The sequence below is a fragment of the Echiichthys vipera genome (genome assembly GCF_963691815.1).
Source record: "Echiichthys vipera genome assembly, chromosome: 2".
Lineage (NCBI taxonomy): Eukaryota > Metazoa > Chordata > Actinopteri > Perciformes > Trachinidae > Echiichthys > Echiichthys vipera.
In genome coordinates, this window is record NC_139827.1 from 16077652 (window position 1) to 16091172 (window position 13521).

General features: G+C 41.0%; 1 protein-coding gene across 1 annotated transcript in view; it reads left to right on the forward strand.

The window, feature by feature from the left end:
* Nucleotides 1-13154: 13154 nt before the first annotated feature.
* Nucleotides 13155-13521, forward strand: part of plppr2b (phospholipid phosphatase related 2b) — a gene marked incomplete at both ends in the record, with an annotated part of 45967 nt that continues 45600 nt past the window's right edge. The window contains one exon of the mRNA XM_083935715.1: nt 13155-13265. Within this exon, the coding sequence (XP_083791841.1) occupies nt 13155-13265 (111 nt within the window). The remainder of the gene's footprint in view (nt 13266-13521) is intronic.

Here is a 13521-nt window from a genome sequence, read left to right on the forward strand (position 1 = left end):
ACACGGAGAACCAATCAAATATATTGCCTTGACTCACGTTCAGATTATGAGATTGAGTATTCTCAATAAACTTACCGTTAATCAAGTAAATATTAGTTATCACCAATAATTATCAAAGATAATAATAAAAATGACTCTAGTTAAACCAGAGTTCCTCGGGGCACCACCGTCATAGACGGAGTGATAACTAATATTAAAGTCTCATAAAATATATTAAACTACTAATTAAGGGTTAAACACCAATAAATATAATAGTTTAACTAGTTGAAGGATTTAAAAGTTCTTTTCTTAGTAGAAGCTGGCTCATTCATCTTTGTGTAATATTAAATAATCAGACATATGGTAAACACAAACATTTATTAACAAATTAATAAATGCAACAAACAAGACACAATAAACTAACTAAAGTTAACAGCAAACGTATGTTTGTGTGTATGTGTGTGTGTGTGCGTGTGTGTGTGTGTGAGAGAGAGAGAGACAAAGAGAAGAGGTGGGGGCCCGAAGAAGGTGTGAACATTCTCTTTGTTACACAAAGGCCGGAAGCCTGATCTCTCAGTTTTTATGACAAAGTTACAATGGTATCTAACCGTTCATAAAGTCCTATAACATGTAGTAATGCCCAGTTGGTGATTAGTTACCAGTCCATGAGATAGGAGATGTTGCGCATTGCTTGATGCCAGTGGTTGGGTGAAGAAAGGAAGCTCCGTGGTAGTTCTTGTCTGATTGTGGCTCTTAGGCAAAAGAGGATTCGGATCGCTCTGTGCTGTGCTCAGTTGAGGATAACCGGTTGGTTAACCTTCGTGGGGATCCCACGCCATAGGCCAGGTCCAGGGCCGAGGGGACAGCTGGAAGCTGGTCTCCTGGAGTTGAGTGATCAGGGAGAGAGAGCGGGAGGAAGATCCGGGAGCAAGATCCAGTAGAAAGAGTCAGTAGAAAGAGAGCGAGAGATTGTGTGCTTCACTTTATATAGGCCCGGATGATGTCATCACCTGGGGGTCAATTCAGCCAATGAACAGTTTGGGTGCCTTGGAGGATTCACACCTGGGTGTGACCTGTTGTGGGGGTGAAGGCATTTTGAGGTCTTTGTTCCAACAGGCTGTGGGCCTACTGTTATCAAACTGACAGTTTGAGTTAATCCAGAAAATGAACAATCATCTTTGGGCGCCGGTTGCACCTACATATCTATCAATCCATCTATCTATCCATTTATCTATCCATCTATGTATCTATGTATCTATCTATCTATCTATCTATCTATCTATCTATCTATCTATCTATCTATCTATCTATCTATCTATCTATCTATCTATCTATCTATCTATCTATCTATCTATCTATCTATCCATCCATCTATCTATCGATCTATCGTCCATCTATTCTAAATAAAGTGTTGCCCTAAAGTTATATTATTATTATTATAGGTGCCCCTTTTTTTTAGATGGCTGCCGCCTCCATCCACAACAGTACATTGCTTTGCGTCCATGTACAGACACCTGTCTACTTCTCCAAACCAGGGGCATGCTGACCGCCATCTATTGTGGTTTGAACAGTGACCTCTTTTAAGGTTTTTTCCCCTTTGCGATGCAGGTGTAAAAAAATCCATTGTAAATCCAAGTTTGGTGCTGTGGATGTCCTCTGTGAAAGAGTGAGCTGTAAACTTTTCTGTGCCACCTTTCAGGGTAGACCTGTCATATTCTTAAGGTAGGTTTTTGTGGCGTTTTCCTTATCAATTTTAAATGATCAGTCTAACTTGAAGGAATACGTCACCTGCAAACTGACCATTTGTATATCAATCACTCACTGAGTGTGTCCTTGAATTTGTGAAGAAAAGTTTGTTTTTGTTGCTTGCCTCTATGACGAACGAAGAATTAAAAAAACAACTGACAGAATTCTTGGCATTTAACAATCGATACAACTCGTGCAGTATAATTAAGGTCTCATTTATCCTTACTATTTAAAACACTTCCACATTCACAGTCTCACACACAGATGAGTGTAGTTTCCCGGACAAATACTAGAAGTGTTGTTGAATTCTGAGGGTTGACTGAAAATGCATGTGTTTGGGAACAACTGAGCATACAACTGGATGAATGAGACATGGATTATACTTCACAAGCTGTGTGAGACTTTGTAAACAGATGGTTTAATGTAGTTTTGCTGTTGTTATACCCAGACGTCTATTACTTCAATGCATCAAGACCGTGGAGAAAAGCAACTGTCTCGCTACGTGTGGCCAGAGCAAGCCGATCCTGCCCGAGAGTATAACTCTCACAAAACAGGTCCTTGAAGTATCCTGCATGTCACACAGTACCTACATTGACCCTGGTGTGGGAAAGATAAAAAGTTTTGTTTATGAGTGACAGCAAGGACACACAAAGGCACTTGATAGCTCCATGAAATACAACTAGGCCAAGATAATTATTTAATGTATATTTTATTATAACTTACTCATGTTTAATTTATTCTACAATATAATTCAGGCTCATAGTCTTATGATAAATTGCTTTTTTAATCTACCCAATATAGGGTATGAACCTCGAAGTACTATCGTAACAACGTCTTTAAATGGTCAGTGTTTTAGTCGCATTAATTACAGCTTAGCTGACCTGTGCTGTATCTTCTGTCTTTATAATCCCATTTAGCTAAAATTCTGATTAATTCTTTATGGCTAAAATTCCCCACCATTGCCATTTGAAGCGAGGATGTCCTTGGCTGTGTTTCACAGTGATAGTGTAGGAAATTAGTACATCCACTGACTCGGCCTACTTCTGATTCTCCAAGACAAGAGGGAACAGCCAGATACTCGGAGGCTCAACTTTCCCTTAACAATATGGCAAAACAGCCTCTCTGTCTTTTTTTGTGTGTGTGTGTGTGTGTGTGTGTGTGTGTGTGTGTGTGTGTGTGTGTGTGTGTGTGTGTGTGTGTGTGTGTGCGTGTGTGTGTGTGTGTGCGTGCGTGCTGGACGGGGTAGCCTTTCCTTTACAATACTGCATGCGTGTGCTTTTGTACCTGTGTGTTCATGCATACGAGTACCAGCACCTTCTACACCCCGCTCTTTGTTTGTATGTGCTTTTGTGGCATACTGTAGAAAGGCTGCGAGTTTGGGTTCGTGTGCATACAATGCACATGTAAAAAGCGACCGAGATCAGTGGCTACTAATATGAGGTTCATTTTCCGACATGGGCGGTGGTGTGGTTGTTATCATTGTCAACAGCAACAAGGTTCCTGGTTTGAACCCCAGCTGGGGGGACCTTGACAGGGACAAGCGGTTGAAGATGGATGGATGGATTTTCCGGCACCGCTTGAATGCAGCACAAATGCCCTATCTCGCCAACTATGGTGAAAAATAATTTGTGTATCCCGAGTCGTCCTTGACCCTTGCTACAACAATGCACCACGTTTCATGAAAATCAAATTAGTAGTTTTTCTGTAATCCAAACAAACAAACAGACAAACTGAGACGAAAACATAACCTCCCTGGCGGAGGTAACCTCTTTTTTTTTTTTTGCCTTTTGGAAATGGAAACAAGCGACACAGCACAGAAATATCATCACCTTTTTAGTTGATATTGTGAACTTGTTGACAGTTGCCTATTTCACACATCCAGCAAACACAAAACTTTTGTTCACCAGATAGTTTGTCTGTCTGCTGTTTGGTAGCTTATAGTGGTATTTTAAACTCTTTTTTGCTGAAAACAACCGATGATAGGGATGATAGTGAACCAAACTGTACTACTGTAGGTTGGAAAGTAAAAAAAATTCTGCAATAGTCACAATTCTTTGTCGGTCCGTCACCCTTGCATGTACAAGCTGTCATGTGAAAGTCAGAAATGAATGCCCCCAAGAAATCTGAGAGTGCTCCTAAAAAACATGATCAAGGGGCAAAGATTGCCCCCAAGATTTAGAAAAAAGACCAATATCCTAATCCTACATTCTATATCATTTTTATGTCCATTAGATTAATTTATTTTCCATTTCTGTCTTTAACAGGCACTCACACAAACAGTGCTACTGTTACGTTAGTAGTTAGTAAGTTGCTCTTTATACTTTGTCAACTGACTTCCTCCTTTGCTTCCGTCATAATTATTAAGGCGGACAGAGGTTGCCACCACTACAAACTTATGTGTCTTAATAAACGGCTTCTACAAACGACCTATGGGGTAATTTTGTGAGGGAGGACCTGGATACTGAGTTGAAAGTAGTGTGTGAAAAAGAAAGTCAAGAGAGGAAATGTGTAATGTTTGTCAGTCTGTGTGTGCATACAGTATATGCATGGCTGCACTTGTGTGTGTAAAACTATTGTGTACTTGCTGTGTACTTACAGAGTCTTACAGTATCTCACCTTCCCTGTCTCATCCTTAACTTTCACAACTCATCTCACTCTTAACGTTCCTATAATGTATGACGATATATAAGACATACAACATATTTAAGACCAGTAAGGCATATCTAAATCAACCATCATGGAAGAGATTCTACTGAAAACAACACACCTGCAGAGTGTGAGTGATGGAGAGGAAAATATAGATGCCCTTTGGGAGGATGTAAAAGACAAATTTTAATATAGTCACAAAAATACACTGCAGTTGTTTCTGTGTCACTGCAGCAACCAGATGCTGTTAAATACAAACCTTGTATCTGGGGAGATTGTCACTTATGGCCTCACATTATTGAAACTGTACAATGGGGGAAGGCTTTATAGGACTTTGAGGGTTTATTTAAGTGGCAGTAATGATGGCAATAAGAAGTTAAAGAAGAAGAGGAAATCACAGTGCTTTAACTGGGTTGAAAGGATACTGGCTTATTATCTAAATTTTGAGCTTTTGATCACATTGACAGTGATTAAAAAAACATGTCATTTTTCACTGATTGAGCTTATTTTAAGTCCTCTTTGTCCTCAACTTCTCCGCACCTCAGACAGCATTGAGTCACGCCAGTTACATTAGGTGATTTTTATTTGTGTGGGAATGCACATTTTGCGAGCAATGCCATTTTTAAGGGACACTTGTTTCCTCTACATTGTATGTGCACTTTTAAATGTGTAAGTGTGTGGGTAAAGCTGCATATGCACATTCCCTTGCTCGTCATTTCAGCTTATGAATCCAGGGGGTTGCCATGGGAACTATGACATCCATGACACCACGTGATTGTATCCATCATTCAGTCCGAAAAAAAGACAATTTTACTGTGAGTGCCCTTTCCAGCTGTGAATGTTTTGAGTGCAGCAAGACACTGGGCTGCTTTTAAAATGTTGCTCCCTTACACAATATTTATTTTTGATTATTTTCTGAAGTCACATCTCCATTACATTGGACAAACAAAACAACCACTGCATAAACGCATGGCCCAACGAAGGAGAGCTAACTCCTCAGGCCTGGACTCCACTGTCCACTTACATCTCAAGGAGAAAGAGCACTCATTTGATGACAATGTCCACATCCTGGACAAAGAGGACAGATGGTTTGAAAGAGGAGTAAAATAAGCCAGAAGAGGAGGAGGTCTGAGACACCACTTATCTCCAATTTACAATGTTGCCCTTTCATCCCTTCCCAGGAGATTAAACAATCTAACCTCAAAGAACAACTGTTCACAAAGGGCCTCCTGTGACTCCATTGACTTGTCTTTATGACAGTAGAGTACTAACAAAGTCGAAACCAACTTCCCACCAACGACTGTGACTGCAACAACTTGTCATGAAGACCATATAGAGTACTAACGAAGTCGAAACCTGCTTCCCACCAACGACTGTCACTCTAACGACGGTCGTTGGCACTTGGAGCACAAAGGGTTCCAGTGACATCATCGGCCTTGTAAGAGGTTAAATACCCGGATCTCCACACAAGTCGGTTGGACTAGTCCAGGCCTGGTCAGATGTGTACATGAACTGATGAAGTCTCTTGGATGAGAGGTAAAACATCTTCCTAGACAAATAACCAAGTCCAGTTGCTTTTGACTGAAATTTCTCTGGGGATAACTATAACCTGGACAAATGAGAACATTCACAGGATTATTTTCGGATGCTTCATGTTTTTGTTCTGCTTCCTCCGTTTCGTTTCTAACTACAGTTGTTAGTTTTGTTGCTTCAAGGTTCACCTTTGGAGTGACTTTTGGAGTTCCTGGAGACGTACCCTAACTCTAACCAAAACTACTATTTGCCTAACCCTTACCTTACCCTGACTTTAACCTACACCGACTTTAACCACTGACCCAAAAATCAGCTTTTTTTTTTTACCAATTGGGGACTCTTTTGTCAAGATGTCCCCAAATTAATCACACACAAACAGCCAAAAGCTGTTAGCAAGCTTGCACCTGTACTGAGAGCTTCTGACCCACATAGGGCCATGTGCAGGATGAGTCCCACTTTTCCGCTTGATTATGCATCATTAAACCACTGTCTACTGTCCACAGGGCTGAGCTGGATTGTGGTCCCAGATTGCGGTCCCAGCTCACCTGAGCTCATGCTGTTATTATTATCTAATAATACACAAACACAAACCACTGCCACCTTACCTACAGATTTTTCATTATTTTCTCTCCTGCTTTGACTTAATTGTGTACACACAAAGACACCTGTGTACTCTCTCTTATAGAGCATGTAGTGCCAGTACCAAAGTGTCTCCCATTTTAGCCACTATGTTACCTCAGAATCTGACACACATAGTTACATATACTACTCTCTCTCTCTCTCTCTCTCTCTCTCTCTCTCTCTCTCTCTCTCTCTCTCTCTCTCTCTCTCTCTCTTTGTCTGTCTGTCACTCTCCCTCATGCACATTCAGGATACTTTTTTGCTCTCTGTCTCCTCCAGTCTCATTCTTTTATTCCCTCTCCTCCTCCTTTTCCCTTTTCCTCTTTATCTCACACACAAGCATACATTCACACACATATTCTCTCTCTCTCTCTGTCCCTCCATCTCTCTCTGTCTCTCTCTCTCTCTGACTGTCTCTCTCGCTTCTCGTATCCACCGGCAACTCGCTGAGAAGCCTCCCTTCCCCTAAGCCTGGGGATCCCTTCACTTGACTAATTATGCTTGAAGTGCTGTTGAAGACCGTCATATTTAGCTTAGCGACAGAGTGCAGACAGATATAGACTAGGCTGGCTGGAGGCTGGGTGCCTGGCAGTGGGCAAGCTCTCTGCTCTCTCTCTCTCTCTCTCTCTCTCTCTCTCTCTCTCTCTCTCTCTCTCTCCCTCTCTCTCTCTATATTCTCACTCAGTGCCGACGGCTCCTTAGTGGCGGAGCGGCGGAACTGTGGGGTGGTTTTGCTTTGAAAGAGACGAAAGGAGGAAAAGAGAAAGAAGCGGAGCAGAGACCACAACGCAACCGCAGAATGGGAGTCCACGGCAGGAGCAAGTCCTCCTAGAGACGGAGACTCGGAGGAGGCAGCGGTCACTGTGTGGCATCAGTCAGCAGCAGCACTGTTTCCAACATACAGAGATTTAAGGTGAGAGTTACTGCCCTGGTTTCCCCCAGTTCTTCTTTTTTTAAGGAACGAGTTGTTCCTGATTATGTGGGCATGTCAGTGTGATTGTGCATCTCTGCGACCCACATTGTTGAACCTGAGGTGCAGCACGGCGGGGTATCTGTGCAGGATGTTCTCCCGCTCCCTTTGTCGCTCTCTGTCTCACACACACACACACACACACACACACACACACACACACACACACACACACACACACACACACACACACACACACACACACACACACACACACACACACACACACACACACAGGCATCAGCTGTGCAGTACCACTTGTTGGACTGACATTCAAGTTCACATGTAATGAATACTGTGATGATGGTCACACTTTGTGTGTGTGTGTGTGTGTGTGTGTGCGTGTGTGCGTGTGTGCGCGCGTGTGTGTGTGTGTGTGTGTGTGAATGATATTGTGCATACAGTTGTGTGAATATTCATCTCTATAAATGTGTGTGTGCACTCTTGTATGCAAGTGAGATAGTGTGGGTCTGGCCGTGGTGCCAGTGCGGGGCTTAAGGATGCACATCATAGTGAGCAACATGGACAGCAACACAAGAGACAATTAGTCATGACAACCTAATGCCTGATTGCTTTCCACTGCTTTGGAAGACAGGCACATAAAGCTCCTGTGTGTGTGTGTGTGTGTGTGTGTGTGTGTGTGTGTGTGTGTTGTGTTTGTGTGTGTGCGTTTGTGTGTGTGTGCTTGTGTGCATTTTCAATTCCTTTATCTTACGACACAACTTGTACAGCCTGTTCTCTCTTTACCTTGTATCAATGAATGTCCTTTCTTCTATCAAAGCTACTGAGCTGAGGCTCGACTACAGTAGAAGATTGTACTTATATTGGAATAGTGGAATAATAGCGGGATAGTTTTTCCCATGAGGCAGACATGCGATAGTGAAGAAAACAAGTATATGAACCACGGCATGAATAATTAACACACTTAAACACAGTGAGTGTAGTCTTTATCCCCCCCCCCCTCTCTCTCTCTCTCTCTCTCTCTCTCTCTCTCTCTCTCTCTCTCTTTGTCTGTCTGTGTACATGCCAGATAAACATTGTACAATCTGTAGACAGAAAGGCTGCATGTATGGCTTGTGCAAATGCACATTGTACCAAGATGTTTGATGGACATTTTTCAGACGTTTCAACCCTTCGTGCCATAAATATGTCTCATGTGAAGCTATAAACAGAGGACCATGACAGGATGACAAATCTATGATGTGGAACACCAATTGCCAAGAGGGTCTTCATTGTCAGATAATTAAAGTTCAAGTTTTTAGACAGCACCTCAGGTGATTTTGCAGAAATTATGTGATAATCCCCAACATCTTACATTTTTAAATTAAAGGAACCATTAGTCAGTAACTCTGTATTACAGTACATTCCTCTCGTGCAGCTTGCTTTATAATTTGTATAAGTAAGGGATAATGTAGAGTGAGCGAGATCATTGCAAATTAAACCCAGATTGAAGGGCTTTCATTTGCGATAATGACCCAAGCTCTCTCCACGTCATTTTGCCTATTACACGGTTATTTAAGCAATTAAATAATTTGACAAAAATATTGATTTAAGAATGATTTTATTTATTTAAAAACGGTCCTCCAGAGTCTATAATCTTGACTGCGTCCACAGCGATGGTCTGCTATTCAGAGATAACAGACCGTAGAATGCTGTAGTTTGAGAATCAAGTATTCAACAAAGCTGTATGATAAACTTTTTGAAATAATAATTTTTTAAATCTCAGCTTGTCACTGGTTCATCAGTCTAGTAATCTTGGATATTATGTTAATTTTCTCTGTTAGATTAAACTGTTCCACATGAGAGAAGATCCAAGCGAATTTAGGTTACTGGGAGTAATACATCTTTAATGCTTTAGTTTTGTAATGTTCCTTTTCCTGTTCTCCTGACATGCAAATATAAACCTTGTGTCTTCATCACAAATGACAGTGAAGGTTTATTTTGTAGATTAAATTCAGGATTAAAATTGTGTTTCCGGTCGTTGTTTCTTGTTTCAAATATAACATTTTACATCACTGATGATTCCAACCTTGTGACTTCCCTCCGTCACACCAAAAACGACAGATGATTGTGGAAAGGGCTGACACGGCAGAGATTTCCCCTCAGCCATAAAGTCAGCGAGATAATAGTTGTCAAGGAGATGTGGGAATAGGCTCAATATCAGAGGAGAACCAGTTGGTGCTTGAATGAATAAAATTAGATTGAAGACTGCTGAGGGCAGTTTCTTTATGAAGGATAAAATCATGATTTCAAAGTTCTTAGAGAAACTGCACTACTTGTTTGATTCAAAGACGATACACTTGAATGCTTTTGAGGCATCCCTAAACTTAAAAAGAAGCTGACATTTTCTGCATGATCACAGTCATTTGCATGTGAGAAACCCCTGAGCATCTCATAAGCTGGCCTTCCTGCACTAACTTCCCTCACCATCTCTTCCCCTGCCTCTTTCTGTTTTCCACTTTGGGGACTGAAGCTGTTTCTCCTCAGCGTCTACCTGTTATCCCCCGATTGCTGTTATTTCCCATTGCTGAGTAGGCTGGTTTTTACCCCACCCTCTTTACTTCTAAAGAGTCTCCGAACGTCTGCATCATGACTTTGTCTCTCTCTTATCTCTTTCTGTCAGGCTTTTATTTTTGATCATGGCTCCTCTGTTTCCACTCTACTTCTCCTCCTTTCAACCTCCTTTCTCACCCCCTCCCCCCAACTTCCTTTCTTTTGATTGCCTGCCCACACACACACTGGTGCGAGTGTGTGTGTTTGTGTGTGTGTGTGCGCGTGCGTGCACCTGTACGTGTGCATTTTTGATACAGAATGTATCTTTGCGGGCATCTCTGCATATGGGTAGGGGAGTTTGTGTTTGTCGTACATGTTTGTCAGTAGATGTGTGTACATAAAAATGTGTTTTACCCTGGTGAGAGATGATAAAAGGATTCTATTTTTGTGGTCAGGCATGATTTTCAGTAAAATTGACAACATGGCGTACGCATTCATTCAGCGGTGTTGAAAGTCCCTGGTTTACTAATGGATGAATGACACATTATGTCCTCCAGGTGTAAAGAGTTCTCATCATGTTTGAAGATCTTAAGTAGTTGGACACATGGTGCTTCTCTTGTTTACTGTGAAGGATTGAAACACATGATATGCCACGTACATTGAAATTGACTAGTTGATTTGGTATCGTTTCACTATATTTGCATTGCTAGGCAACAGCTTGGGTCCACGTTACTTCCTGTCAGCCCATGTAATTCACATACACTGCAACAGAAAATATACTGGGACTCATATAGGCATTGTCAGTTGTCTTTTTTTCTTTCTTGCTAGGCAACCACTGAATCACCCATCCTCAGCTTACCATTGTCTTGCTGTAAAGTTTTATGGCGCCAGGCTCTTTTCAGCTCAAATTTTACGTTTTTTTCAGCATTCCTCGTGCAAAATTCGAGGAGCAAAGAGCAGAAAACAGCGAGGAGCTTGGCAATGCAAAGTAACCACTTTATTATTATTATTATTATTTTTATTATTATCATTGAAAACAATAACAATAAGCCAGGATGCTAAAACACACTGTGTCTAATCTACACTTTAATCTGAATCTGCAAAGTGACAACTTGTTAGAGAGTAAAAACTTCAATAAGTCCCTGTGAAATGCAAAGAAGCAAAAGCGAAAAGTAGCTAGGGCTTCAACTAATGTTTACTTTCATGGATTAATCACTTAGGTGTTTGGTCTATATGTCTGAAAATGGTGAAATGAGGTGAATGTTTCCCAAAGCCCAAACTGATGCCAACAACTCAAAGATATTCATTTTACTGTCATAAAATAAACAAATTAGACAACATTCACATTTAAGAAGCTGGATTCAGATAATTTGGACATGTTTTTCTTTAAAAATGACTCAGACTGATTAATCGATTATTAAAATAGTTGGAGATTTCTTCAGTGTTTGATAACTAATTGATTAGTTGATAGTACCTATAAACTGTACTTAAACACTCAATGAGGAGGATTTTTCTAAAAACAACAACAATGGTTCAACAAAAAGAATCCTTCTCAGTCATCATTTATGACCCACCAGAAGTGTGTGTTGGTGTCTTTCTACACAGAGACCCTGCCCTCTGCTTGCATTTTCTTATTTTGCAGTGTTTGAGATGTTTCTGAGCCTCAGCCTCTATAAAAACGTAGTGACCAGGTGTCAGATCATAAGCACACATCCAAGAAGAAGCTACGCAAATGGCAGACACAGCGCAAAAAAAACTAAATTATAGTAACGCGAAACGCCAAGTGGGCAAAGCTCGTTCCAAAACAAGACGGGTTGGCTTTCACCCACTGGCGAGCACTGTAACCGTGGCACCATTTAGCTTTGAATGTTGTGTTTACAAACAACAGCCTAAAAATCCTTCTCATTCTGCATTAATTGCAAGTACAGTACTTGAATAAATGTTTAGTTAATTCATTATGTAATTTAGTTACATTTCATCACTGATTAGCTGTACTGTAAGGTTAATTATAGGTCTGAGATGGGCCTCAAATGGCATTGGACAATATTGCAAGCATTCAATTGGCTCAAAAAATACTTTCAGTTGACAAAGAAATTGCTCAACAAATTGTTATTTTCCTCTTGCGACTCAACAGATTATGAAACCCTCAACCTAAAATGGAATATAAACAGACTATTTATTCTTGTATCAGTTGGAACTCAGACGACTGTTTAGTGACTCGTTGTTGTCACAAAGTTGTGACCGAATCAAGGTGCCAGTCAGGTCTCTCTCCTTACCAGGAAGGCAAGCCAATTAATATCCAGAGCCACACTTACAGTACAGGAATAAGTTGTCTCAATACAAGTAGTGTACTGTGTTATCCACATAGCCTCCCCTCTATCTTTTACTTATTATTACGCCTAAAAGTCAATCACACTGCTGTTACAGTGTCAGCACACACTGCCTTTCAATCAGGAGAGACTTACTTAAAGTGAAGAATAAATGTATTATATGGTGCACAATAAGTTAATTGTAAAGCGTCTTTGGCGATTAGAGCCCATTGTGATGTAATATATAAGGAGGTAAGTGATGATATGGTTAGTTTAAGAATATTTCCCCCTGGGGTCTAGACGGTGGTGGTGGTGGTGGTGGTGGAGAAGAGAGTTGGCCGAAGATCTGGATGGAGCCAAATTGGGTTCTGAATGTGATGGAGACTGGAGGTGAATGGGATGCAGGATAGTGGCGTCATACAGCGGCAGAGAGGAGAGCAGAGTTCAAGTTAGGCAGCAACTATTTGATAGGCTTAGGGAAACCATGGCAGATTGCTTTAACATGAGTGAACACCCATAATCAGCTGATTGAGTAGGAGCCAGAGTCTAAAAGGCTGTGAATTGAAAAGATTGTGAATAGATGAGGACATAAAAAGAGTTGCTGAGCTTAATTTATAGTGCAGCGTTATGAACAATACATTCAAAATGGTCCACAACTTCATAAACTTTGATCCACGTATTTATGAATGATCTTTATGTTTGTCTGGGCCTATTTTTTATGAAGTTAAGTTTATGATTTGCCAAACATGAAGTAGTTTGTGCTCTCACTTTGCAGTAGCTCTGCAGCCAGCATATCCTTTTGATTCAAACGGAACAAAGTTAACTAATAACCTTTGCAATGATCTTTGATTCCGCAGATGATGGACAGTCAGCTGTCAGCACAGAGGAGGACAATGAGGAGCCTTCCCGAAGACTGCGGCCTGCAGAAGACCAGCACCTACATCGTGCCCTGCTTCCTCTTTGTGGAGGTGAGTTTTTGGACGCATTTTGTTCAAAAAGAGACCAGAACATTTGAGCCTGACCTGAACATTGAAAGTCATATTAAAAGAAGTTTGTTCCTTGCTTATACTAAGGAAACTTCAAGTCAAGGCAATATTTGTCATATTTGACCTGATCTTTGGGATTTTTTTGAAGTGTGGTCATATGAGGTTCGTATCTGAGTCGGTGTATTACTTACAGCAGATGGCGGTCGGCACATCCTCAGTTTGGAGTTTTTTTATCGGC